The 24,969-nt window shown below is 39.7% G+C and overlaps 1 protein-coding gene across 1 annotated transcript in view; it reads left to right on the top strand.

Annotated features, from left to right (window-relative positions):
- LOC121383688 (tyrosine-protein kinase receptor torso-like) overlaps positions 1-24,969 on the top strand; it is a 74,155-nt gene that overhangs the window by 8,269 nt on the left and 40,917 nt on the right. Inside the window, exons 3-8 of the mRNA XM_041513782.1 lie at positions 11,168-11,233; positions 21,508-21,580; positions 22,063-22,286; positions 22,675-22,804; positions 23,225-23,323; positions 23,805-23,881. Coding sequence (XP_041369716.1) covers positions 11,168-11,233; positions 21,508-21,580; positions 22,063-22,286; positions 22,675-22,804; positions 23,225-23,323; positions 23,805-23,881 — 669 coding nt within the window. The remainder of the gene's footprint in view (positions 1-11,167; positions 11,234-21,507; positions 21,581-22,062; positions 22,287-22,674; positions 22,805-23,224; positions 23,324-23,804; positions 23,882-24,969) is intronic.

The following is a 24,969-nucleotide window of genomic DNA, read 5'->3' as shown; positions in this document are numbered from 1 at the left end:
GCCACTCCGGTAGTCGTTGCCGAAAAGGGCCTTGACGATCCTGTGGATGGTGTGGCTATCCATCTCTCTAACTAGGACCGCTTGTCGGTAGACTCCTTCTCGACGCTGAGTTAGTACCAACCCTGTCTTGCCGGCTGTAGACTTGATGGTAAGTAGCTGACCAGAGACAAGAAATGTATTTTGTTTAGACTTAACATTCAGACATTTTACAGGCGCGGATCCAGGATCCGGATATAGTTTTTGAAAATAAAATTTAAAGGTCCTTGACAGGTGGACGGGATAACTTTAAATTTTTGTGTACTCTGTAATATATATTGTTTCACCATAAATAGGGAGGGGGGCCCGGGCCCCTTGAGCCCCCGCCTGAATCCGCGCCTGTTTTATACAGAGTATATTGTAACACGAAATAAGTTGAAATTTAACATACAGTGTACATGCAAACAATGAATGGTTGTGCACAACCTTAATACTCAAACTTACAGACATCTTGTCATGAAAAAGACCATAAATAGATATTAAACTGAAATGAAGAATATAATCGGACAATTGTAAAATCTAACTACTTCAGAGCGATTGATTATGAAGAATGTGCTTTAAATAACGAATGTGCTTTAAATAACTAATCTGAAATGTCCAATTCCCCGTTGTGTTATTTTAGCTGGTTTAATCCAAGACGAAAGACGTTCAAAGAACCAATATCCGTTACAGTTATAGTTATAAATGAGCAGCCAAAGTCTCGTGACGAAATTAAAGAGTACGCGCAGTAGGATTTGGTCAGACCACAGGGAATAATAACGCAAATTCTTCCTTGATGCTTCATCGGTAGTAGTCCATATGGCGGTAGTGGGTGTCTCCCGCACCATCAACCCCCTCTCTATCTCTCTCCCTCCCTCTCGCTATCTCTATATATCTCTCGCTCTGTCTCTCGCTCTATATATCCCTCTTTATCTCTCTCGTTCTATCTCTCTCTACCCCTCTCTGTCTCTTTGTCTCTGTCTGTCTCTCCCTGTCTGTCTCTATCTCCCTCTATCCCTCCTCTCTCTCTCTCTCTCTCTCTCTCTCTCTCTCTCTCTCTCTCTCTCTCTCTCTCTCTCTGTCTCTCTCTGTCTCTCTTTCTCTCTTTCTCTCTGTCTCTACCTGCCTTCTCTCTCTCTCTCTCTCTCTCTCTCTCTCTCTCTCTCTCTCTCTCTCTCTCTCTCTCTCTCTCTCTCTCTCTCTCTCTGGATCAAATATCGTAATAACCATATGATAGACACCAAATAATCGTATTTTAAAATATTCTGAAGTATCGATAAATATGTTTAAGTAAGGAGAGAAATAAGGAATACCATCACTAATAGCAAATCGTGACTGCACCCAAAACTCATTTACAGTGTCAAGACGTCGACGTGATGCTGACAGTCAATCCCACACCACGGACATTTAATCTCACATCAACAATGTCGGGCAGTCACCTCTACAAACGCCTCGTGGTTTCAAAAAACATAATAAGATTTTATGCCACGACCACTAAAGTATGTTAGAGAGTTGAGCCCAGTCGCTGTTTCTTAAGGTAGTCACACACAAGCGCACGCGTCCCATTTTTGTAGGAGAGCAGGCGGATTTTGGCCCGAATTAAACAAAAGTACCCGAATCTGCATAACATTTATCACTGGCGTAGGAAACGGGGGGGGGGGGGGGGGGGGCATGTGTTCCCCCCACTTTTCAGATATTTTGCTTTATATTAGCTTTATAACTGTAAAAGTGTGTAAATATAAGTGTGCCCTCCCCCTTTTTTTTTGGCACCTTCCTATGCTGGTGTTTATTCATATTAGCATTACTGCCAAACTATATAGAGTTGCAAATGAATCGCCAAGCATTTTTACATGGCCGTAAAACCAAGGATTACGGAGGTCAACTCTCATTCATTTTCGTTTCAACTTTATGTTCGTGCTTATATCCAATTAAGGTTCAAGCACACTGTCCTGGACTATGTGGAATGGCTGTCCAGGACAGTGGGTTAGTTGTTAGATGTCAGTGGTTAGTGATCGAGAAGAGGGTGTAATGGTCATACACCTACCCACGGAGTCGTTAAAACTCGCTCTGGGCGGGAGCCGGTACCGGACTGCGAACCCAGTTCCTACAAGCCTTATGTCCGATGGCTTAACCACGACACCACCGAGTTTGGTTAACTCTCAAGGCTTCCACACAACTTAACACCAGTGAGACTAAGTGAAAACTACTTTTTAAATCACAGGAATACATAAAACATGTAAGTTTGTTTGTTTTGTTTAACGATACCACCAGAGCACAATGATTTATTAATCATCGGCTATTGGATGTCAAACATTTGGTAACATGGACATATAGTCTTAGAGAGGAAACCTGCTACAATGTTCCATTTGTCACAGTGCTAAACTTCAACTTTATAACAATACGGATTATATCTTTATTTTTACATGTGCATTAATTAGAATTAGTTAATTGGTAATCTGACGTCTGCCGTGGTATCCACTTAGAGACATGCCAATCAAACCAATTAGTGTACATAGATACGTGTTTAGTATGCACCTTATAAATAAGGATAATTTACCCATGAAGACAGACTCGGGGAGAACAGATACTGTTCACACACCTTGAAGTTTTCTAACAAAGCACAAACTCTACTGGAAGATCCAAGAGACAGTTTTGTAACATAAGCAATGTCAACTCTATCGGGAGACCTGTGTGTCATTCACCCAAGAGCTCTTGACTTGTATATTATCTGTATCACCATGTTGTTAACTAATTAATCACGTTTCATGTTTGGAAAGTAAATACAAGAAACTACATCACCAACTTGAGACTTCTCTTCCTTCATTTACATTCTGGTAAAACAAAACTAAGAAAAACTACGCTGTGTTACATTAATAGCAAGAGATTTTTATGTGCACCATCCCACAAACAGGATAACACATACCTAGGCATTTGATATACCAGTCGTGGTGCACTGGCTGGAACGTGAAATAGCCCAATGGGCTCACAGACGGGGATCGATCCTAGACCGACCACGCATCAAGCGAGCGTTTTACCACTGGGATACGTTCCGCCCCAAAACTTGCAAGTATGCAAACTAATTTGGTGTGATATTTGACACGGTGCTAATTGTGAGACTTCACAGTTAAATGATAACAATTCTACAATCATTGTTTACCCTAGCACTGGAAATTGAAAACTACAATTTTATGTAGGGTCATTCCTACTGTCCATGACCGGCCTCGGTGGCGTCGTGGCAGGCCATCGGTCTACAGGCTGGTAGGTACTGGGTTCGGATCCCAGTCGAGGCATGGGATTTTTAATCCAGATACCGACTCCAAATCCTGAGTGAGTGCTCCGCAAGGCTCAATGGGTAGGTGTAAACCACTTGCACCGACCAGTGATCCATAACTGGTTCAACAAAGGCCATGGTTTGTCCTATTCTGCCTGTGGGAAGCGCAAATAAAAGATCCCTTGCTGCTAATCGGAAGAGTAGCCCATGTAGTGGCGACAGCGGGTTTCCTCTCAAAATCTGTGTGGTCCTTAACCATATGTCTGACGCCATATAACCGTAAATACAATGTGTTGAGTGCGTCGTTAAATAAAACATTTCTTTCTTTTTTCCTACTGTCCAAAACGTACGACAATTGGATCCGTCTTCATTCAAAACCATTGGAACGTTATCGGATGCGTTTTACGACAAATAGATGCGATAAACGGACCGTTAAAGTCCATCGCAGATCTTTGCGACAAGATGAAATTGTTGTTGCATGCGACAAAAATCGTAAGTCGTTGCACCGCGTGCGGTAGCTTGCGATACAATTTTTTTTGCAAATCAACTGAAATTGCTTCGAACAAACATTTGTGATTTTTATTCCATGAAATAGTACGTTATCGCAAACGAGTACGCCTACTGTGCGATAAAGCGTTGAAGCAATCATTTAAACTACCAATGAACGGATAGATACTGATCACATAATATAAAATGGCAGATTCCAGAAATATGGGCAGTACCAAAAAGGCAGGGCCGTAGCTAGGATTTGTGTTTGTTTGTTTGTTTGGGGGGGGGGGGGGGGGGAGGGGGGTCAACTGAGTAGTTAATAGTATAAAACTCCTTAAACGGTTAAGAAGAGAATTTTCTTTAAGTTTCTAAAAAAAAAAAATAATAATAAAAAAATCTGGGCAAATGCGCCCCTTGACTCTCCCCCCCCCCCCCCCCCCCCAGCTACGGCCCTGAAAGGAGGACAAAATATCAAAGTTCAATTTATTATTTTATAATATTATGATATTAGAATTTTAAAAAAAAATTATGCTTAAGCAAAATAACTTATTTATAGTCTGTCCCATCCTGCTACAATTATTTTTTTTGGGTAAATAATTTTAGTTTTGTTGACGTAAGAAGAAATGTAAAAGTGTTTTGCAAATAACAAAAAAATACTATTTTTGTGTCCAATTTAAAAAACAATCGGATTAGAAATTAAAAAAAACTTGTAGTGAATCACATAGCATGAAAAAAGGCGTTCCCTGTGGGACAGACTATAGGAAATTATTTGAATGTAAATAACTTGGAAATTCTACTTTAATATTAGTGTAGTGAGTGGAATCCCAGTCGATGGGAAATTGTGTGCACCCCAGCTCCATCGCTTCCCGTCGCAGAAGCTAAACTTGAGCAAAGAACACGATTATATAAATGTCTACGTTGTCACCGACGTCGCATTGATATAATGTTAACTGTCACAATAGTATGTACGTTGACTGCCGCCATTTTGACTGTCATGTGAACAATCCTGGATTAAAATGATCGGTTGTTGTGCGCGCGTGCGCGTGTGTGTGGCTTAAGTGCAACGTGAAAAACGTCGCTTGCAATCATGACATTTAAATTGCTTTGCGACAAAGTTGAAAAAGTCTGCGGTGGGCTAACGGATATATGTGTCACTAGCTTTACACAGACCAATATATTTCGTAAATGCCGGCATCTGTACCGGAATAACACTGCCCTAACAAGGAATACTAGAAGACAAAACAAATGTTTTCTGCTCAATGAACAATACTGCAAACAAAACTCGCGCTCCGATAGTTTCATGTTAAACCATTCTGGTAAACGTCTATTGGCAAAATCTTCTAATCTAACGAGTGACCAACAATTAAAATCAAAATCGCCTATTAGTCGATTCAGTTTCCTTTTGTATTTGACTGCATACTAGTACTGGCAATACAGCAACAATAAAACGCAGCCGAAGACAATGCATGTAACAGAGCCTTAATAATGAGAAACGCATCACCGTATCGTTGGTATTTCAAGCGAACAACAGAACCTGTTAAAGGTTGAAGAAAAATATTGTTTTGCAAACCATATTGCCTGTGATCTCTGCCACTACAACTAACAACTAACTCCAATTTGATAGGTCAAGCTGCCCAGTGCTCTTATGCACTTAGGAACGGTACTGACCGATAGATATTTAAAATGGAAACAGAATGGTGATTAATTTAATAAACGTGATTCTTTTTTCGGGTATATAACTACAAAGTAATATTCATCATGTGTCGTTATTTTTATTACACACTCGTTTGTGAGAACACCATTCGTTATTTATGATAACACAAATTAATAACACCTATACCTGTGATAACAATTTTAAGACATATGACTGTCTGCTCCTAGGTGATGACCCGGTTGCGTCAGCCATATTATCCAATGAAAAAACAAAGACGATCGAAATTGATTGATATGTGACGTATGCAATGTAGGTTAGCTTGGAACTGATTAGTTTGTGACGCGTAAGTTAGCTACAAGCGAAACGGCTGTAAATACGTTTTAGTTGGAAAAGACATTTATACTTGTTTAAAACCTGGTTTTGAGGATATGTAAGAAATAGAATACTACACACGTGTCCAATATGCTAGGCTGTCAAATGGCACGACGAAGTTGGCCAACTCGACGGCTGCGTTGAAATATCCCCAACTCCCGACGATCCCCACCTCCCGACTTACGATGATCCCCACCTCCCGACTTACGACGGGTGCGCTCAGATTAACAGAACAGAACAGAACAGAACTTTATTACTCTAAGGCTGTTCCACAACGGTGTTAGAGGAACATACAAAATAAATAGTATAAACATGACAAGATGGTTTACAGGAGGATGAAATAATAACATATGATAATACATAATAGATGTATTTACTTGTATATGATATTAATTGATAATAACTGTAACAGTAGTAGTAGTAGTAGTAGTAGTAGTAGTAGTAGTAGTAGTAGTAGTAGTAGTAATAATAAATAATAATAATAATAATAATGGTGGTAGCAGTAATGGTAGTCGTAGTAGTAGTATAATAATAGTAGCAGTAGCAGTAGCAGTAGTAGTAGTAGTAGTAGTAGTAGTAGTAGTAGTAGTAGTATGGCAGTATATGATACAGTATTAATAATAATAATAATAATAATAATAATAATAATGGTGGTAGCAGTAATGGTAGTCGTAGTAGTATAATAATAATAGTAGTAGCAGTAGCAGTAGCAGTAGTAGTAGTAGTAGTAGTAGTAGTAGTAGTAGTAGTAGTAGTAGTAGTAGTAGTAATGGCAGTATATGATACAGTATTAATAATAATAATAATAATAATAATAATAATAACTGTATTATACCTAGGAAACAGTTTTGATTGTGACATGAGTTATTCAGTTACCAGGACGTTTAAAAACCTGGCAAATTACATTTATAAATTTCGCCAACTTCTTTAATACACTCAGTTGGTAGACTGAACGTAGCATATAATATCATTTATCTTACAACTCGTTGCTTTCGCTTGTTAGATACGTTTGCAACGTTGGGAATGAATGAAGCAATGTTTAACGACATCCCATCAAACATATATATCGGTTATTGGGTGTCAAACAATGATAAATATATAAATTAATTAATGAACAGCATCAATATTAAAAAATTGTTCAATTAAGTTTAAAACACAGTGTAAAGAGCTGTGCAGAGGTATAAGTATCACAGGTAAGTAAAATGTTTAGTAAAAATCAACATCTCGTAGAAACTTCAAGATAAGTTCAGGGTGGAATGGAAACGATTCGTCTTCCAACAAATATATCTTTCTTCGTTGGTCCAAGATGATTACACTCTGGGTCGTAGTCAGAGAGAAAAAACCCTGAGGCAAACCCAGACCTGTAAAATAAATATCAGTGTCATGGGGAAAATTAAATAAATCTGGGGAAATTCCAGACGAGGCAAACGCCTCGTCTGCCTCATGCTGGCTACGCCACTGACACCACCAAAATGTGGTGAACCGTCAGTGTACACACGAACGCTGGGAAATAACTCATTGTAAAGACATCAACGCATGTAGTCTCTCTCTCTCTCTCTCTCTCTCTCTCTCTCTCTCTCTCTCTCTCTCTCTCTCTCTCTCTCTCTCTCTGTACGTATGTCTGTCTCTCTCTCTCTCTCTCTCTCTCTCTCTCTCTCTCTCTCTCTCTCTCTCTCTCTCTCTCTCTCTCTCTCTCGTTATAAAAAAACACTTTTTCATTCCTTCGAGCACCATCCCACAGACAGGATAGCACAAACCAAGGCCTTTGATATAGCAGTCGTTGTGCACTGGCTGTAACGTGAAATAGCCCAACAGACCCACCGACTGGGATCGACCCTAGATCGACCGCCTCCATTTTAAAAGTAAGACATCAAATTAAAAATTGTACTATCAAAATACCAACACAATAAGCTGTTTTGTTTTTAAAATGTCACTGTTCTAAATGGCGTACTTTTCCCACAATAACGGGCATTGGCAGGGTTTGAACCTATTGTATGGCAGTTCATCACAAGCCGTGATTTCACGAAAACAAACGTTCAATTAATCGTGTCAAGATCAGTCCTGTCAATTACGGTTATCGATTCAACGGCAAAACGTTATAATGAGCAATTAACACCCATGTTTTCAAAACGCCGAATTGTTCTGCCGGTTGCAGCAAAATAGAAGTTCTTGCACACAAATCCCGTGTGGTGTTTGAGTGACAATCGCTAAACAAACAGGTTAATGGTCTTCAATATATATATTTACAGAGACTAGAGGTTGATGGAGGCAAAAACAAGAATTCCTCTGGGGTTCAATGGTGGACGATGCTCGGTAACCGAATATTTACGTCTCGCCCCCATTTTAAAAGTACCCACCGACTGGGATCGACCCTAGATCGACTGCGCATCAAGCGAGCGCTTTTCCAATGGGTTAACTCCCGCCTCCATTTTAAAGTAAGACATCAAATTAAAAATTGTACCATCAAGATACCAACACAATAAGCTGTTTTTATTTTTAAAATGTCACTGTTCTGAATGGCGTACTTTTCCCCACAACGTCTATTAATCCGGTTTGAACCTATTGCACCTATTTTGTACACAAATCCTGCGTAGCATTTGAGTTTGACAGAAAGCGATCCCACAGGACCGACTCGCGTGGCATTTGACAGTCGATAACCTTCTTTTTTTTTCTTTCTTTTTTTTAAAGTCCAGGAAACACATTAGCTTATCTCCTAAGTTCAAGGGCCATAACTCTGTGAAAAATGCAGAAGATAAAGAATTCACTCTAAATAGATTTCAACAGTTTAGTCTTAAATATACACCTGGAAATTAAAGTACAAATGTATATACCACTAAATAAAAAGGTTGTTCGTATGTAATCAGTATGCGCACATGTCACCTTGTTCAGACTATTAGTTATTTAATTGTTTTTTACATATAACATTTCCCTCGAGTTAAATGAACTTAAAGTTTGTTTTAAAGTTTTTATTTAACGACACCACTAGAGCACATTGATTTATTAATCATCGGCTATTGGATGTTAAACATATGGTCATTTTGACATATAGTCTCAGAGAGAAAACCCGCTAGATATTTTCCATTAGTAGCAAGGGATCTTTTATATGCACCAACCCACACACAGGATAGCAAATACAATATGAAATATAAAATGTAATTACAACGAGGCTATTACGAGTAATACGGACCCCGACGCATTGAAACACAATAGTGAGACGTGGGTGGGAGTAGGGGTGGGGCAGGTGCCCCCTTACTGCTGCTTGAGCAAATGTTTAAATTCGGGCAAAAATTATACAGATATTTGGGCAAAATATGCCAACCTAAGACCTTTTTACCATGTATTTTCTTCATTCTACCCGCGAAATTAGTTGTAACCCATGTAAAAATGTGTAGTGATTCGTTTGCAACCCTTCATAGCTGTTTGGCAGTAATGCTAATATGAAAACTAATGTTATTCAAACTTAGAACACAGTGTACATTTATCACAGACTTCTTCTGAATGTACCGGCCTAGGTGGCGTCGTGGTTAAGCTATCGGTCTACAGGCTGGTAGGTACTGGGTTCGGATCCCAGTCGAGGCATGGGATTTTTAATCCAGATACAGACTCCAAACCCTGAGTGAGTGCTCCACAAGGCTCAATGGGTAGGTGTAAACCACTTGCACCGACCAGTAATCCATAACTGGTTCAACAAAGGCCATGGTTTTTGCTATCCTGCCTGTGGGAAGCGCAAATAAAAGATCCCTTGCTGCTAATCGGAAAGAGTAGCCCATGTAGTGGCGACAGCGGGTTTCCTCTCAAAATCTGTGTGGTCCTTAACCATATGTCTGACGCCATATAACCGTAAATAAAATGTGTTGAGTGCGTCGTTAAATAAAACATTTCTTTCTTTCTTCTGAATGCAGGCCCGTGGGAACGATATCTGGGCATCGGCCTCGGTGGCGCAGTGGTTAAGCTATCGGACTACAGTTTGGTAGGTACAGGGTTCGTAGCCCGGTACCGGCTCCAACCCATGGCGAGTTCTTAAGGGCTCATTGGGTAGGTGTAAGGTCACTACACCCTCTTCTCTCTCACTAACAACTAACCACCTAACAACTAACCTACTGTCCTGGACAGACAGCCCAGATAGCTGATGTGTGTGCCCAGGACAGCACAATAAAAGAAACTCGCTGGCATCGAATAATGGTTCTGAACTTTTAAAAACACACTGATCAGTAGTAGTCAGTAGAGCACAGTGTACATTATCACAGACTATGATATATCAGTCGGTGAGCACTGCCTGATTCTTTTGAATGTAAAGTTTCGCGAAATGCAGGCCCGTGGGAACGATATCTGGGCTGTGTTCATCCAGACCGAGTGGACAAAAAACGTGCGCTAGATGGTTTATGCGCTTCACGGTAAACCAAATGGCCACGTCGAGGACCAATCAAATAGTTCGCGAACGTTTGCTGGCTGAACTTGGGGCTGGTGTCAGGGATGGGGCGCAATCTCTAGTGAGGGGGTCACAACCTCTAGTGGACGGGTAAGCTACATTTTAATCTATGTTTTTATACATGGGCGTACGGGCTCCAATTTGTTTAGGGGTCAGACCGAATTTTGCCCGAATTAAACGAAAATGCCCGATTCTGGATAACAACATTTAATCATATTAGCATTACTCTCAAACAGCTATATAGGGTTGTAAACGAATCACTACGTAATTTTTTTTTTAATTTTTTTTTTTTTTTTGTGTGGACAATAACTAGTAGTAGTGCGTGTAGAATGATGGGAAAACATAGTGAAAGGGTTTCAGTCCAGCTAATGTTTCCCGAACATCTGTATAGTGTTTGCCAGAATTTGTCGATTTGATCCAGCACGGGGAGGGAGCAAAACGTACATTTATATATATATACACGAGTCGATATGGGCTTAAAGGCGCATACTCTAGTTTCAGCCCGTGAAAATGGGCATTAAGTTTAGTTAATATACAAACGTGCAACACATTTGGATACGTTTATAACAGAGAGAAGCTAACGTCTCAGTAACCATTATTTCTTAGACGAACGTGTATTTTTAGAATTATGAAAAATGCATTTTGGGGTATTACAAAAACCTGAATGTCCAGAACCACTTCAGGTGTACGAAAATGAATATTCTAAATAATAAAATGTAAGTATTTCTAATTTAAATTTCAAAAACGTCTTTAAAAGTGAAAAATAAGAGCTAGGGTCTGCCACTTTAAGACATAATAAAATATGCTATGTGAATGTTGGTATTATTTAATATGTATAGCTTTATGCCAATTCATCGGTTCCCTATTGACTCACTGACGCAAGCTGATTATAAATGTCGGGGGTTTGTTTAACTCTTTTTTTTACTTCTCATTTCAGTGCTCGTTTCCTTGTACCAGCTCTTCACATGACTCTATGAGTTCTTGCTTACAACTCTGCTCAAATGTAAGTGGCTTCAGATTTGTTGTCGATATCAGTTACAATATTGAATTCATTGGCGTAAGACCAGCTTTAGCGAATTCTCGTTAGGAATTCAATATATACTCTTCAAAAAAAGAAACGCAAAAGGGTACAAATGGGTTATAACTCCGATTTTATGTTTCCTACCGGTTCATGCTTTGTGAATATAAGGTCATTGCATGTCCCAAACACATTCCCACGGTTACATTCGATAAAACGCAGCTACTGTACAATAAAGTTCCAAAATGTGAATATTCGCAAAAACGCAGCCACGTGCAAACCATTTCACCACTGCACGTGCGTTGTCTGCACGTGCATCATGAACACCGACAGTATAAAAGTGCAGGGTGTTCGCTTGCCTGGTCTCTGTATCTGGCCGACAGTTGACAATCCAGGACATGCCACGTCTCAGTGAACCGCAGAGAAACAATGCCATCGGCCGACTAGACGCAGGCGAATCCAGAACGGCCGTTGCCAGGGCATTCCATGTGTCCCCAAGCACCATCTCCAGACTGTGGGACCGTTACCAGCAACATGGATCAACACGTGACCTCCCTAGATCCGGTCGACCACGGGTCACTACCCCCGGGCAGGACCGCTACATCCGGGTACGCCACCTTCGGGAACGATTGACTACTGCCACCTCCACAGCCGCATCAATACCAGGTTTGCGCAGGATATCCGACCAGACCGTACGGAACCGCCTACGTGAGGTAGGAATTCGTGCCAGACGTCCATTTCGAGGTGTCATCTTAACACCACAACACCGTCGACTCCGACTGCAGTGGTGCCAGATTCATCGACAATGGCCTCAACTGCGATGGAGACAGGTGTGGTTCAGTGACGAGTCGCGATTTCTGCTCCGACGTCATGATGGAAGATGTCGCGTGTATAGGCGTCGTGGTGAACGTTATGCGGCAAACTGCGTGCAGGAAGTGGACAGATTCGGCGGGGGTAGTGTCATGGTGTGGGCAGCCGTCTCACACACTGGCAGAACTGACCTGGTCCACGTGCAGGGCAACCTGAATGCACAGGGCTACATTGACCAGATCCTCCGGCCACACATCGTTCCAGTTATGGCCAACGCCAACGCAGTGTTCCAACATGACAACGCCAGGCCTCACACAGCACGTCTCACAACGGCTTTCCTACAGAACAACAACATTAATGTCCTTCCTTGGCCATCGATATCACCGGATTTGAACCCAATTGAGAATCTATGGGACGAGTTGGACCGACGCCTCCGACAGCGACAACCACAGCCCCAGACCCTGCCCGAGCTGGCAGCAGCCTTGCAGGCCGAGTGGGCCACCATCCCCCGGGACGTCATCCGTACTCTGGTTGCTTCAATGGGCAGGCGGTGCCAGGCAGTTGTCAACACACGCGGAGGCCACACCCGGTATTGACTCCAGATGACCTTGACCTTGGTGGTGTGTCCTATCACTTACTCACAATGGACTAGAGTGAATTGTGAACAATCCTGCAACATTTGGTAATTATCGGACTCACCATTCAATAATTAAATCAATTCTCCAAATGTTACGACAATGTGGTTTTGCGTTTCTTCTTTTGAAGAGTATATAATGATGGAGAGAAATAAGGGAACTCATAAACAGTAATAGAAAATATCGACTGTAACATGCAAACACTTTCATTCACGGAATTAAGGAAGTTTACTGTGTTACTGGCGGTCAACTCCACAGTTCTGACATTCAATCGCACATATCACCTCTAGCTTTGTGGATTAAATTTGATCTCAAATGCCATTAATTGGCAACTCAAGTCCGTCGTAGCATCTCTCACAGAATTTGATCCAAGTTCGAAAAACATTTGTTTTGGAAATAATAAAAAATGTCATGTCAGGACCGAGTGTTTAACGTGCACATTCAGAGCAAGCTGTTGTAGGGCACGCCTGTCGTAGGCGCAAGTTATTGCGAAGCAAGCCCTTGCGTCCAAGACAGGAAAGGGAGGGGGAAGTCGGGACTCGCTTACGAATTCGGCACTGAAGGAGCGCAGAAGACCGGTTGTTGTGACCGAGGTAAAGGCGAAAGACGCGGCGGTAAAAAATTTAAAGTTCTCAGAAGGAGAATTAAGCCAAAAAGTTGAAGTAAAGTTTTACGTAATGTCCGAAAAGATTATGGTGATTGAACGCTAATTTTGAACGGTTCAGCCGAAAGTTAAAGGGTGTCAGATTTTAAAATTTAGCCTAAACGTACCGACCTATACGAACCTAGGGATAGCCTTAAGGGCTAGGGTGGTGTTCAGGTGTCAAAGATGGGGAAGTGACGCAGCTCCCTCTGGTACGAGCTGACGACGTCCCCGTAGTGCTACGCGAACACCCTGCGCAGCATGTCGGTGGTCTGACATTGTGTGGAGCATTCCCCCACGTATGCCTGCTTGTATACACCGTCGTGCTGCATCGTCAGCATGGTACTCAGTGCGCCGATGTGTTGATGTGGAAGCTCTGGTTGGCGTTGTTGGCAGCTGCTCCATGGTTGGAGCGGGTACACAACCAGGGGCTTGGTCCCTGTCTGATTGACCCAGCGCCTTACCGCGGCTGTGGCCGTGTCGAGCTTGCCAGCTGGTCGGTGTCCCTCTGCGCTGGGTCTGGGTGCGACCACCGGTTCGATCCCTTCCAACGGCGCCATAAGATTGGCCCTTATAAGGGCCGGCGGGTGGAGGTGTCGAACCGTGTGTTCTGGAGAGTCAGGGCTGGCCGGCGGGTCCACTTCGATCTGATGTGGGCTTACCGGTCTGCGTGGAGGGGACGGTGTCTTCGGCGGCGGCGAAGGGTAGAGTAGCCACCGGTTTTGGTCGTCCCCCCCCCCCCCCCCCATGCCGTTTCTGCCGTTCCTGTCCTCTTCTTTCATCTCCTGTCTCCGTTTCCTCTTGGTCGCTGGTTGAATGTGGCTTTCGTAAACTAGTGTAACGTAGGCCTTCCCTCTCTCCTGTGACATCTTAAACTCTGTCAGCGCACCAAACATCTGGTTCATCGACCCCAGCAGTGTGTGTGTGTGTGGGGGGGGGGGGGGGGGGGGTCAACAGAGCATGGTGCGACTTCCAGCTTCTTAGCGGCAAAGGCCATCTTCGGCTGAGAGCTGGAGCGGGAATGATAATAAAAAATGTACTGTGTTTTTTCTTAAATAAAATTACACCAAGAAATAAAATCAGATATGGAGTTTTTTTATACCCCAGCAAGCGCAAACTATCTACTAATTTCAATTACTGATAGAATACTATTATATATTTAAATTGACAGAAAGTATGGAACATATTAGTTACTTCTGTGACGAATGTCACTCTGATGTTCATTTGATAATTAGAAAAAAGACAGACATGTTTTATTTAACGACACATTCAACACATTTTATTTACGGTTATATGGCGTCAGACATATGATTAAGGACCAAACAGATATTGAGAGAGGAAACCCGATGTCGCCACGTCATGGGCTACTCTTCCGATTATGTCATGTCATGTCATAGGGTTTTACGTGCACATTCAGAACAAGCTGTTGTAGCGCACGCCTATCGTGGGCACAAGAGCCGGCCTTGGCCGGCTCCTCCGTCCATGACAGGAAAGGTGGGGGGAGGGGAGAGGAGGGACCGCCGGCACTGGCAGGTGCAAGGGAGCACCAGCAGCCCGATCAAATCGGTAGCAGGCGGGTGGGGGTGGTGGTGGTGCTATGGAATTTGAATGGAGCAGTTAAATGCCAAAGAGAAAAGGGTGCGCAATTTTGATTGAGGGAATTTGGCGCAATTTTTAACGGTCGGTCGAAAGGTAAATGGCCGAGCTAATATAGGTTTTGATATTAGTGAATCGAGAGTAGCTCGTTAATTTTAGACCTTTACGATGCTGTGGTGTCTCCCTTCTTCCGATTAGCAGAATATTGTTTTCTACACAAAAGAACGACCACTTTATTTTGTTTAGCACTTGATTATGTATGAATAGGTCAATCTCTAACTTTTTACTGAAATCTCCAGGATTTTGGGCTTCAGTGTCCAGGTTTCCGGTGCCTAGTGGTTGAGAGGTCTGAAATATGTCACTAAAATTAGCTGCTATCTGAAGATACACATCCGATAGTACGCTTGTCGTGCTAAGTTTTCCTGATAGCGTGCAGCTTCCCAATTCTACTCAGATTATTGTGTGGAGAACTCGTCACGTATAGAAAATTACAAGATTCGTCGGCCCTATGTCTTTGTGCATTAACTCATGATCGCACTGCCGCCAGAAAATTGGTAATTACATTTACCTTCCTTTTGCCTGGTGTAAGTCAAATAAGTAGCTGTTTGAATTTCCGCTATAATCGCAGCGTCATAGAATTTATTTATATATATATATATATATATATATATATATATATGTTGACCTTTCTTTGTACCTGGGCTGACAGGGCCGTAGCTAGGATATTTTTTATTTTTTTTTTTTGGGGGGGGGGGGGGGGGGGCAACTAAGTAGTTAATAGTCTAAAACTCCTTAAACAGTCAAGAAGATAATTTTCTTTAAGTTTCTATAATGCTTTCCGGATTTTATTCTTGCCCCGCTAGCTACGGCCGTGGCTGATTCCAAAAATAGTTCTGTTGATGCGTTAAATAATAATAATTTTACATATCGCTCAAATGCATGATATATCCCCACATAGAATCACCAAGATATATTCAGAACAAGCCAAAGCCCTTACATATTACCCAAACGCGTACAGTTATTTATTACCTTTTAGATAAATTTCATGTGTTTTGATTGATCAATAGCCAATGCATACCACAAGTACACCGTGTCATTTGCGGGGGAAAATACAGAATTTGCCGGGATGTACGAAATGTCACGTGACGTGCTCGACTGGTTGTACGAAAATACAAACAGCGGATGAGACTGACAAAATTTTCTCCAACACCCCTCACTGATTAAATTTCTTAAAAGTCTTGAATTCATTATGAATGGGAATACCACAATTCGGTAAATTTTATTTTTACTGTTTATTTGAAGATTTCTTGAGCACGTTTGGCCACAAAATGTGCTAGATAATCTAGATTGTAGTTTTTCACGTATTAAAATCTAATGCTAGAATGTATCGTTGCGTAATCAGTTACCGTGTTAGAACTTGGGCTAATGAACACAAACATATTTTAAGTAATAACTCGACATGCTTTTTTACAGGTTCTGCAAGTTAGTACAACATGACAACTATTTTTGTTCGGATGCGGATGTTCAATTTTGTTTTCCCAATACGATTACAACATAATCGTAAACGTTTAAAACACGTAAGATAATAAGGCGCTAAGAATTGTCTCCCTTTGCGAAACACGGGGCTCGAAATGTTTTAAAGATAAAACCATCCGGAATCCTTGTTGACACTCTTAATACCCAAACAGCTAACAAAAAAGCTGTAAATACCTTGCCAGGGTTTATGTCAGAGGGTAAAATGGGTATGGCGCCATACCCAAATATTTTTTTTTTAAGTTGACCTTTTAACAAAATTAATGACTCTATCATCACTGGTAGTTCACCAAGATAAACCTCGCATGCAAGCACAAACAGCAAGGTTTATCTTGTCTAGGCATTCCGCCATTAGCAGCTTCTGGACAACGGTTCCGAGGAATTTTGCTCGGAACGAAATTGCGGTCAAAATAACGATTACCATCACATTTCCACACCCTAATCGTATATTGTGATCTATTTCGAGCTCACTGAGACCAAGAAATACTTATTTTGAAACAATCTTCACTTTTAATTAAAGGAAAAAAGTCTGACTTTACCGAGCAGATTCTAGCAGCCACTTTCTAGCAGACAATTACGCTGGCAGACAATTTCAGCTGACACACATGGCGACGTTCTAAACACCGGACTCATACTGTATGATTTTCTTAATCCTAACCCTAAACCTAACCCATTTTCTTTATGGGGGAGGCCTCCCATACCCACTATTCATTCAGCACACACATTATAAATATTCAATTTCATAGTGCCATACCCTAAAATTTCTTTCTGGCAGAAACACTGCTTGCATAGTAACTAAGTTATTTGTTTACCAAAAATTCCAATATATTTTGAGGAATTGGATGTTATGTTATGTTATTATTAAACTCAAACTCAAAATGTGTGTGTACTGTATTTAAAAGTTTGAATGTTAGTGTAATTTTAGTTTAATTCTAAAACAAAGATCTAAAAGGTAAGAAATGTTTACAAATTTTTTGAACAGCCGTACAGGACTGTACGCCTATCAAACAAACGCGTAACTAATATTGCTCACAAAGAAGCACCAAGGTATATTCAGAAAAAGACACAGACCCAGAATTACAAAATGTAATAATCCACAGTGTGGTACTTGTGAACACTTGTTAGAAGGTTCAACATTTATTATAAATTCAAAAGAATTTACTGTGAAGAGCCATATAACTTGCTCATCAATAAATACAGTTTACGTTTTTTAAGATTCCTTTCCTTTAAAATCCAAAGTAAAAACAGCTACAGGTTATTGACTACGGTACCATGTCGCCGTGTAAGACGGTGCGAAGGTGTTTCGTCTACCCTAAGATGTGTGATTCAATTCAGTAATTCACAAAGGCAGATGAGCAATTTGTAAAAAAAAAAAAAAAAGCGTATTTTCCTTGAATTTGTTTTTTTAAGTCACACACAACTAACTTACCCAATTTACTTTAAACCTAAATAATTTTAATATCACCAGACAAGACATTTTCCTGAAAACATCATACTGATTTGTTCTCTAGTGTAAGTCTGTCTAGGCCTACTGTTGGTCAATATATGTGAACAGGGTGTTAGTCTGTTTACTGTTGGTCAATATATGTGAACAGGGTGTTAGTCTGTTTACTGTTGGTCAATATATGTGAACAGAGTGTAAGTCTGTTTACTGTAGGTCAATATATTTGAACAGAGTGTAAGTGTTTACTGTTGGTCAATATATGTGAACAGGGTGTAAGTGTGTTTACTGTTGGTCAATATATGTGAACAGGGTGTAAGTGTGTTTACTGTTGGTCAATATATGTGAACAGGGTGTAAGTCTGTTTGCTGGTGGTCAATATACGTGAGCAGGGTGTAATTCTGTTTGCTTTTGGTCACTTATGTGAACAGAACTTAAGTCGTTTTCTGTTGGGGTACAGGACGTAGCTCGGTGGTACAGCACTCGCTTGATGCATGGTCGGTCTGGGATCGATCCTCGTCGGGGGGCCCATTGGGCTATTTCTCGTTCCAGCCAGTGCACCACGACTGGTATATCAAAGGCTGTGGTATGTGCTATCCTCTCTCTGGTATGGTGCATATAAAAGATTCCTTGCTACTAATCGAAAAGAGTAGCCCATGAAGTGGCGAAAGCGGGTTTCCTCTCTCAATATCTGTGTGGTCCTTAACCATACACAGAGCACAATATTTGATGCGAACCGCCGTTCTGTTCGCGTGTCGGTTATGCAAAATTAAATTTACGCGAACCGCAAACTGGTTACGTCATGACCTGTAAATGTTCAGAAATTAAAATTTGCAAACTTCACGATTACAGGACGTTTATTCATGCAGACATACTACTAGTATTTCGACAAATGTTTTAGGCTGAATTTTAGATACTTGATGCGCAGCAAATCAGTAAACAATGTTATATTTCAACAGTTGTAATTTGCAACCAGTCTAAAGTAAATATTCAGTATAGAGTCGAGCCAAAAGTTTTAAAGAAATGTGCTCAGACCGCTGGGGACGGCTAAATTATCTGCTGCTATTTTATCTCTAAAGGAATATATGTAGACATAATATTGGATTGCCTATAATTTTATATATGTTAAAAACAGTTTTATCGTAGACGGGAATCCAAAAGTGTCACAAAATTTTTAAAATGCTAACATCGCATAATGAGCTTTAAAAACCAAACATTTGGAACGTCACTGTAGTATAGAAGTACCATCGAAAAGTAGCGTAACCAGCGCAAAACGAAAAAAGGAATCCCTTCAAATAATTATGTATCTATTTCAAAGGCGTAGTGCCCATTACGCATGTGCGTAATGCAAAAACATAATCCGGGAATAGGTCGAGGCTGTATGTAATTGTTCTATAAAATATCCTCTTAAAATTGACTCGAAAAAAGATAGGAAAAAAACAAATGCCTCCGAAAAGGTTTAGAATGCATCTACAGCGGTTCTGAGTTTCAAAATTTTCACAGGGGAAGACCTCCCGAATCCCCCGGCTAAAAAAAAATTCTGGTTACGCCCCTATATTTTGTTTCAGTACTGGGGCTGATATTCAGTTCTTTTATAATATTGTTAACTTTAGCAAGCATTAAAGACATATTTTTTTTGGTAAAATGTTTTCTTTTGGATTTAACTTTATGTTTGAGCTAAAACTATGTATTTAAAATATAATTTCAACGTAATTTTGAGGTAACCCACGGGTTACGCAAATATAATTCACGTAACCAAACAATTGGTTACCTAGGTAAAAACCACGTGAACCGACTTCCGGTTACCTCAGATTTCGAAATATTGTCCCCTGCATACATGTATGTCCGACGCTATATAACCGTAAATAAAATGTGTCGAGTGCATCGTTAAATAAAACATTTCCTTCCTTCCTTTTCTGTTGGTCAATAGATATAAACAGTGTCGGTCTGTTTACTTTTGGTCACTATTATGTGAACAGGTTGTAAGTCTGTTTGCTGTTGGTCAATATATGTGAACAGGGTGTAAGTCTGTTTACTTTTGGTCAATATATGTGAACAGGGTATAAGTCTGTTTACTGTTTGTCAATATATGTGAACAGGGTGTAATTCTGTTTACTTTTGGTCACTATTATGTGAACAGGATGTAAGTCTGTTTACTGTTGGTCAATATATGTGAACAGGGTGTAAGTCTGTTTACTGTTGGTCAATATATGTGAACAGGGTGTAAGTCTGTTTACTGTTGGTCAATATTTGTGAACATGCAGATTAACAAATATCTATGGTATTAAGTGATTTCCTTGTCTACATCCATTTGACAGACTACGTATCTTTATTTGATAAAAGTTTTATTAACTGTTTTCTTTCCAGTTAAATCTTGCATTTTGTAAAATTGAAAATTTCATGTTACTGGTCATTACGAATACCATAGCATCAAGGGAAAAGCCATTAATTATAAACTTGCATGATTTGAAAATGGTTTTGACAAGTTACAAATATAGAACAATGTCAAAGGCAATGCTTTAAACTAAATGCATAGTTTGATTGTTGGTTGGCATTTTTTCCAGAGGGTAAAAATCTTTATCCTCAAATTAATAAAAAGTACAAAATTTTGTCTTCAGGAAAGTTACAAAATGACTTAATCGTTTCTGCGTGTTTTGCTAAAAGTAAAGTGGCATGGAATAGTGAAGTACAGTCTTTATTATAAATCAGTTATAGGTAAGTATGCAACATATATCATCAAAATTTGTAAAGGTAAATCAAGATTAAAAGAAGAACAACAGCAAAAACAACACAAATAGGTACAAGAATGGCAACAACAACAAAAAACTCACAAAACACAAAACAAAACACGGAATTGCTGAAGTCCGTACATAATGTTAGGCTCAGACTGTCAACTGTCATGACCAAGTTGGCCAACTTGATGGTTGCATTGTAATTTCCTGAACTCCCAACTTATGACAGGTGTGCTCAGATTAATGTGTTATAAGTACGACGAAAATCGAGTTGTAAGAGTGCTCAGACTAGCAACTGAACAGTTGTAGAAGTCGTGACAGCAGAAAGTTGGCCAACTTCGTCGTCGTGGCAGTTGGTAGTCTGATCCTAGCATTAAAAAACTGCTGTTAGAAAGCCACTGATGAAGGAAGGAAGGAAGGAAATGGTTTATTTAACGATGCACTCAACACATTTTATTTACGGTTATATGGCGTCGGACATATGGTTAAGGACCGCACAGATATTGAGGGAGGAAACTCGCTGTCTTGGCTTCATGGGCTACTCTTTTCGATTAGCAGCAAGGGATCTTTTATATGCACCATCCCATAGACAGGATAGCACATACCACGGCCTTTGATGTACCAGTCGTGGTGCACTGGCTGGAGCGAGAAATAGCCCAATGGGACCACTGACGGGGATCGATCCCAAACCGACCACACATCAAGCAAGCGCTTTACCACTGGCTACGTCTTGCCCCCCCCCCCCCACACTGATTAATAAAGTATACAATTACGTGTGGATGTTGAGAAATAACTCAGGAGACTGAAGTTTGGCATTACTGCTTGTAGTTATGATCTTCAAATTGTAAAGTTTGTTTCTTTTCTTTCAGGCTACCACTCCAACCTGTCAGAAAAGCTGTGGTATGTTTTACAAGATAAAGCACGAGGAATCGCTTTACTCAGGTACGAACTACATGTGTATTTTATTTTCTTGGCTTGGAATCATTAAGATATTATTTTTACGAGAAAGAAATGTGTAATATATATATATATATATATATATATATATATATATATATATATATATACACACACACACACACATATATTATATTGTAATATCTACACTCTCCAAAATTCACAAATAAAACTATCAGTGGTAGTTTTTATTTAATAATTTAGTAGTACCATCACAAAAAACAAACAAAAACCAACAACAACAAATAAACAGAAAAACCCCCAAAACAAAACAAATACAGTAAAACAAACAAAGCACAACACAACAAACAAATTACAAAACAAGAAACAAACAAACAAAACCCCACTTAAATGAAGATAGCTCACATTAGGTAACATGCTTAAATAAAAATCACTTTTCATGCATGCTCAAAATGCTAGTATATAATATAATATGTCCAAAACTAGAATTTACATTATCTTTGAAGAGCCTGTCAAAAGTTCTGTGAGCCTCGTCTTGGGTAGACCTATAGTGACATGTCACGAAAGTTACAAGAGCAGTCTGGGTAATGATGACATCTATCGTCTATATCTACGCTGGAATGTCAAAGACGTGAACGGGAATTCCACGTCATCACCAATGGCTTTTATCGTTGGAATGAAAGCGATGACAGAAAATGGAACAGAATATCCCTGGGGTGTTCTGGGCAAGGTTAATGTGTTTCTAAGTCATTTATTTATGGTTTGATTAGAATGGGAAAACACGAAAAACTAAATTAATTTAATATTAGACTATATTACTATAAATTAAAATCACCAATTTTGAAGTAGGATTTATTTTCTTAAACATTGTCTTTGCTAAAGGTCTCGCTACTGTATACAAAAATGGTAAGGAACAGCTTAATTAATAATTAGTTTAATTAATTACTTCTGGATTCCATTGGACATACACCTAATGAGATTATTATTAATCTGCTTTTGGCATATTTGAACTTCTTGTCCTTTACAAAATTTTTAATGTTTTATTATTTATGTCTAAATTTCCATATTTTTCTTCTAGAAAAGCTAGTAAAATTATTCTGATTTATAATCTATTTCAGACCAATTTCAGCTTTGTACCCATAATGGAACTGAATCCCAAACTGAAATACCGCTTTAACATTACTGCTGTAACCGACACAGGCATAGTGGATGTTTCCAAGGCGACGGAATGGATAAAGATACCGATAGGTAAATACAAAGTTTTGTTAGTGAAACAGTAGAGCATATAGCAGAGAAAACAAACAGTTTTAAAATGTTATTACATGTTTTACTTTAGTTTATAGTGCTAAATGTCAAATTCTTAAATTATTTTTTATAAGTGAAGTTGGTAGGGTTTAAAAAAAAAATATATATATATATATAAATGTTTTTTCCACAGTTAATTAACTAAAAAAAGTAGGACTTTTTTATAAATTACTCAATATAATGCCCAGTATGTCCAAAGTTAAAACAAAGTTACATCTGCAGATACAGTTTGCAGGATTAAAATATAAAACAAACACTATAGCATTCAGTTTGCCATTAAATTGGTTGAACCAACGACATGGATAACATTTCAAAATCACATGACATCAGTCCAATAAAACATGTCAAATTATTTATTTTCAGCATCTTACAACATATCAGCCCCTCGTGATACTGAAATCACGAAGCAGATTGTCCAAGGATCATATGTCACCGCAGAGGTCCGATGGAAACCTGGACACAGTGAGTAGCAATTTTAAAAAAAACCCACATCCAACTGTCAATCGCCAATTCAAAACCACATCCCAACTGTCAATCACTCATTCTTTTGTAGTGTGTTCATACAGTTTTATCTTATTTTGCTAGAATACAGGGCAACTATAACACAGTTATGATTGGATGGTTACACTACATCACTTTTTAGGTTAAAGGGGTGGTTACGGGTCAAGCAATGCATTTTTATACCTGATTGCCTTTAAAGCTAAAAGGTGTATGTTCATGTATCTAGTTATTAATTGATTATTAATTCATAATATAATAAGGAACATATCACAAGTTTACATTAAATATCGCTAAGCAAATTCTATTCTCTTATCTTTAAGTTGTCTTTATTTTTGCTTTACTAGTGGCTAATGCTAAAATTCTAATGTATTACATTATGATAATATATATATTTTTTATAATAAAGATTGTTTTTAACCTTGAAATAATATTCTTATTTCAGATGGCGGTTGCATTTATAAACTCGACTGGAATGTGGTGGGGGTAATTCACGATATGTTTCATTCCGTAAACATTGTGGTGAGTGATCTTCAAAATTCAATTAAGACTTTCATCAAACTATTCTGATGTTATTTAAATTGCAGTTTATTTACTGGAATATGTGGATCAATAGAGCGTAACATATTGATAAAACTGCTTCCAGTTATTACTGTAATATTCAGGAAACAAAAACAACAAAATTATTTACTTTTTCAAACTCACAAACAGATTGTTGCGTTTCTGTTGCATTTCAGTATACATGTATAAGCGTGAGCCCATGTCAAGCTTCGTTGATCTACATCACGCATATTTTACTGGCACGGTAACTAATCAGTTCAGTTTAACATATTTCGTGCTTATATTCAATTCCAGTTCAAGCACGCTGTCATGGGCTCAAGTGCCTGTGCTGTTTCTCAAGAATACTGGATTAGTAGTTAGTGATTAGTGAGAGAGAAATCAGTGTTTTGGTCTTACACCAACCCACTGAGTCGTTAAAAGTCGCTCTAGGTGAGAACCAGTACCGGGATGCAAACCCAGTACTTATTAGCAATAGGTCCGATGGCTTAACCATGTCACCACCAAGATCAGTGTTTAGGCTATTAAGTACATGGTTTGCACCCCAATACTAACTCTGACATAGAGTCATTATCTACGACCCAATAGCGAGGGATAAGGTCATTTCATGGCTTTTCTTTCACTAACCATAACAACTATAACCGGCCTCGGTGGTGTAGTGGTTATACCATCAGACTTGAGGCTGGTAGATACTGGGTTCATATCCCACCTGAGGCAATGGGGGATTTTTCATGCCAGTACCGGTTCCAACCCAGAGAGAGTGCATCACTATATGCTCAATGGGTAGGTGTAAGGCCACATACACCGAGTTTCACCCACTTCACGGGTGCGATTACGGGTGTGTCTCCCGAGTGTATCACCCCACATGGGAGATGATTACTCAGCATGCACTGCAGGTTCTGTGTACCCCGGGCTCGGGTGATACTGAGATAGCTCAATTGACAGCAAGCGTGGAGCACAGCCCTGTCAAGTAGTCCCATACCGAAATGGAAATACTGACGCTTCACCATTTACCTCATCATCATCCATGTTTGTAATGTCCAAAAACTAAA

The sequence above is a fragment of the Gigantopelta aegis genome, chromosome 10 (assembly GCF_016097555.1).
Source record: "Gigantopelta aegis isolate Gae_Host chromosome 10, Gae_host_genome, whole genome shotgun sequence".
Lineage (NCBI taxonomy): Eukaryota > Metazoa > Mollusca > Gastropoda > Neomphalida > Peltospiridae > Gigantopelta > Gigantopelta aegis.
Note: the sequence above shows the minus strand (reverse complement) of the source record. Positions and strands in the feature narration are given on the sequence as shown.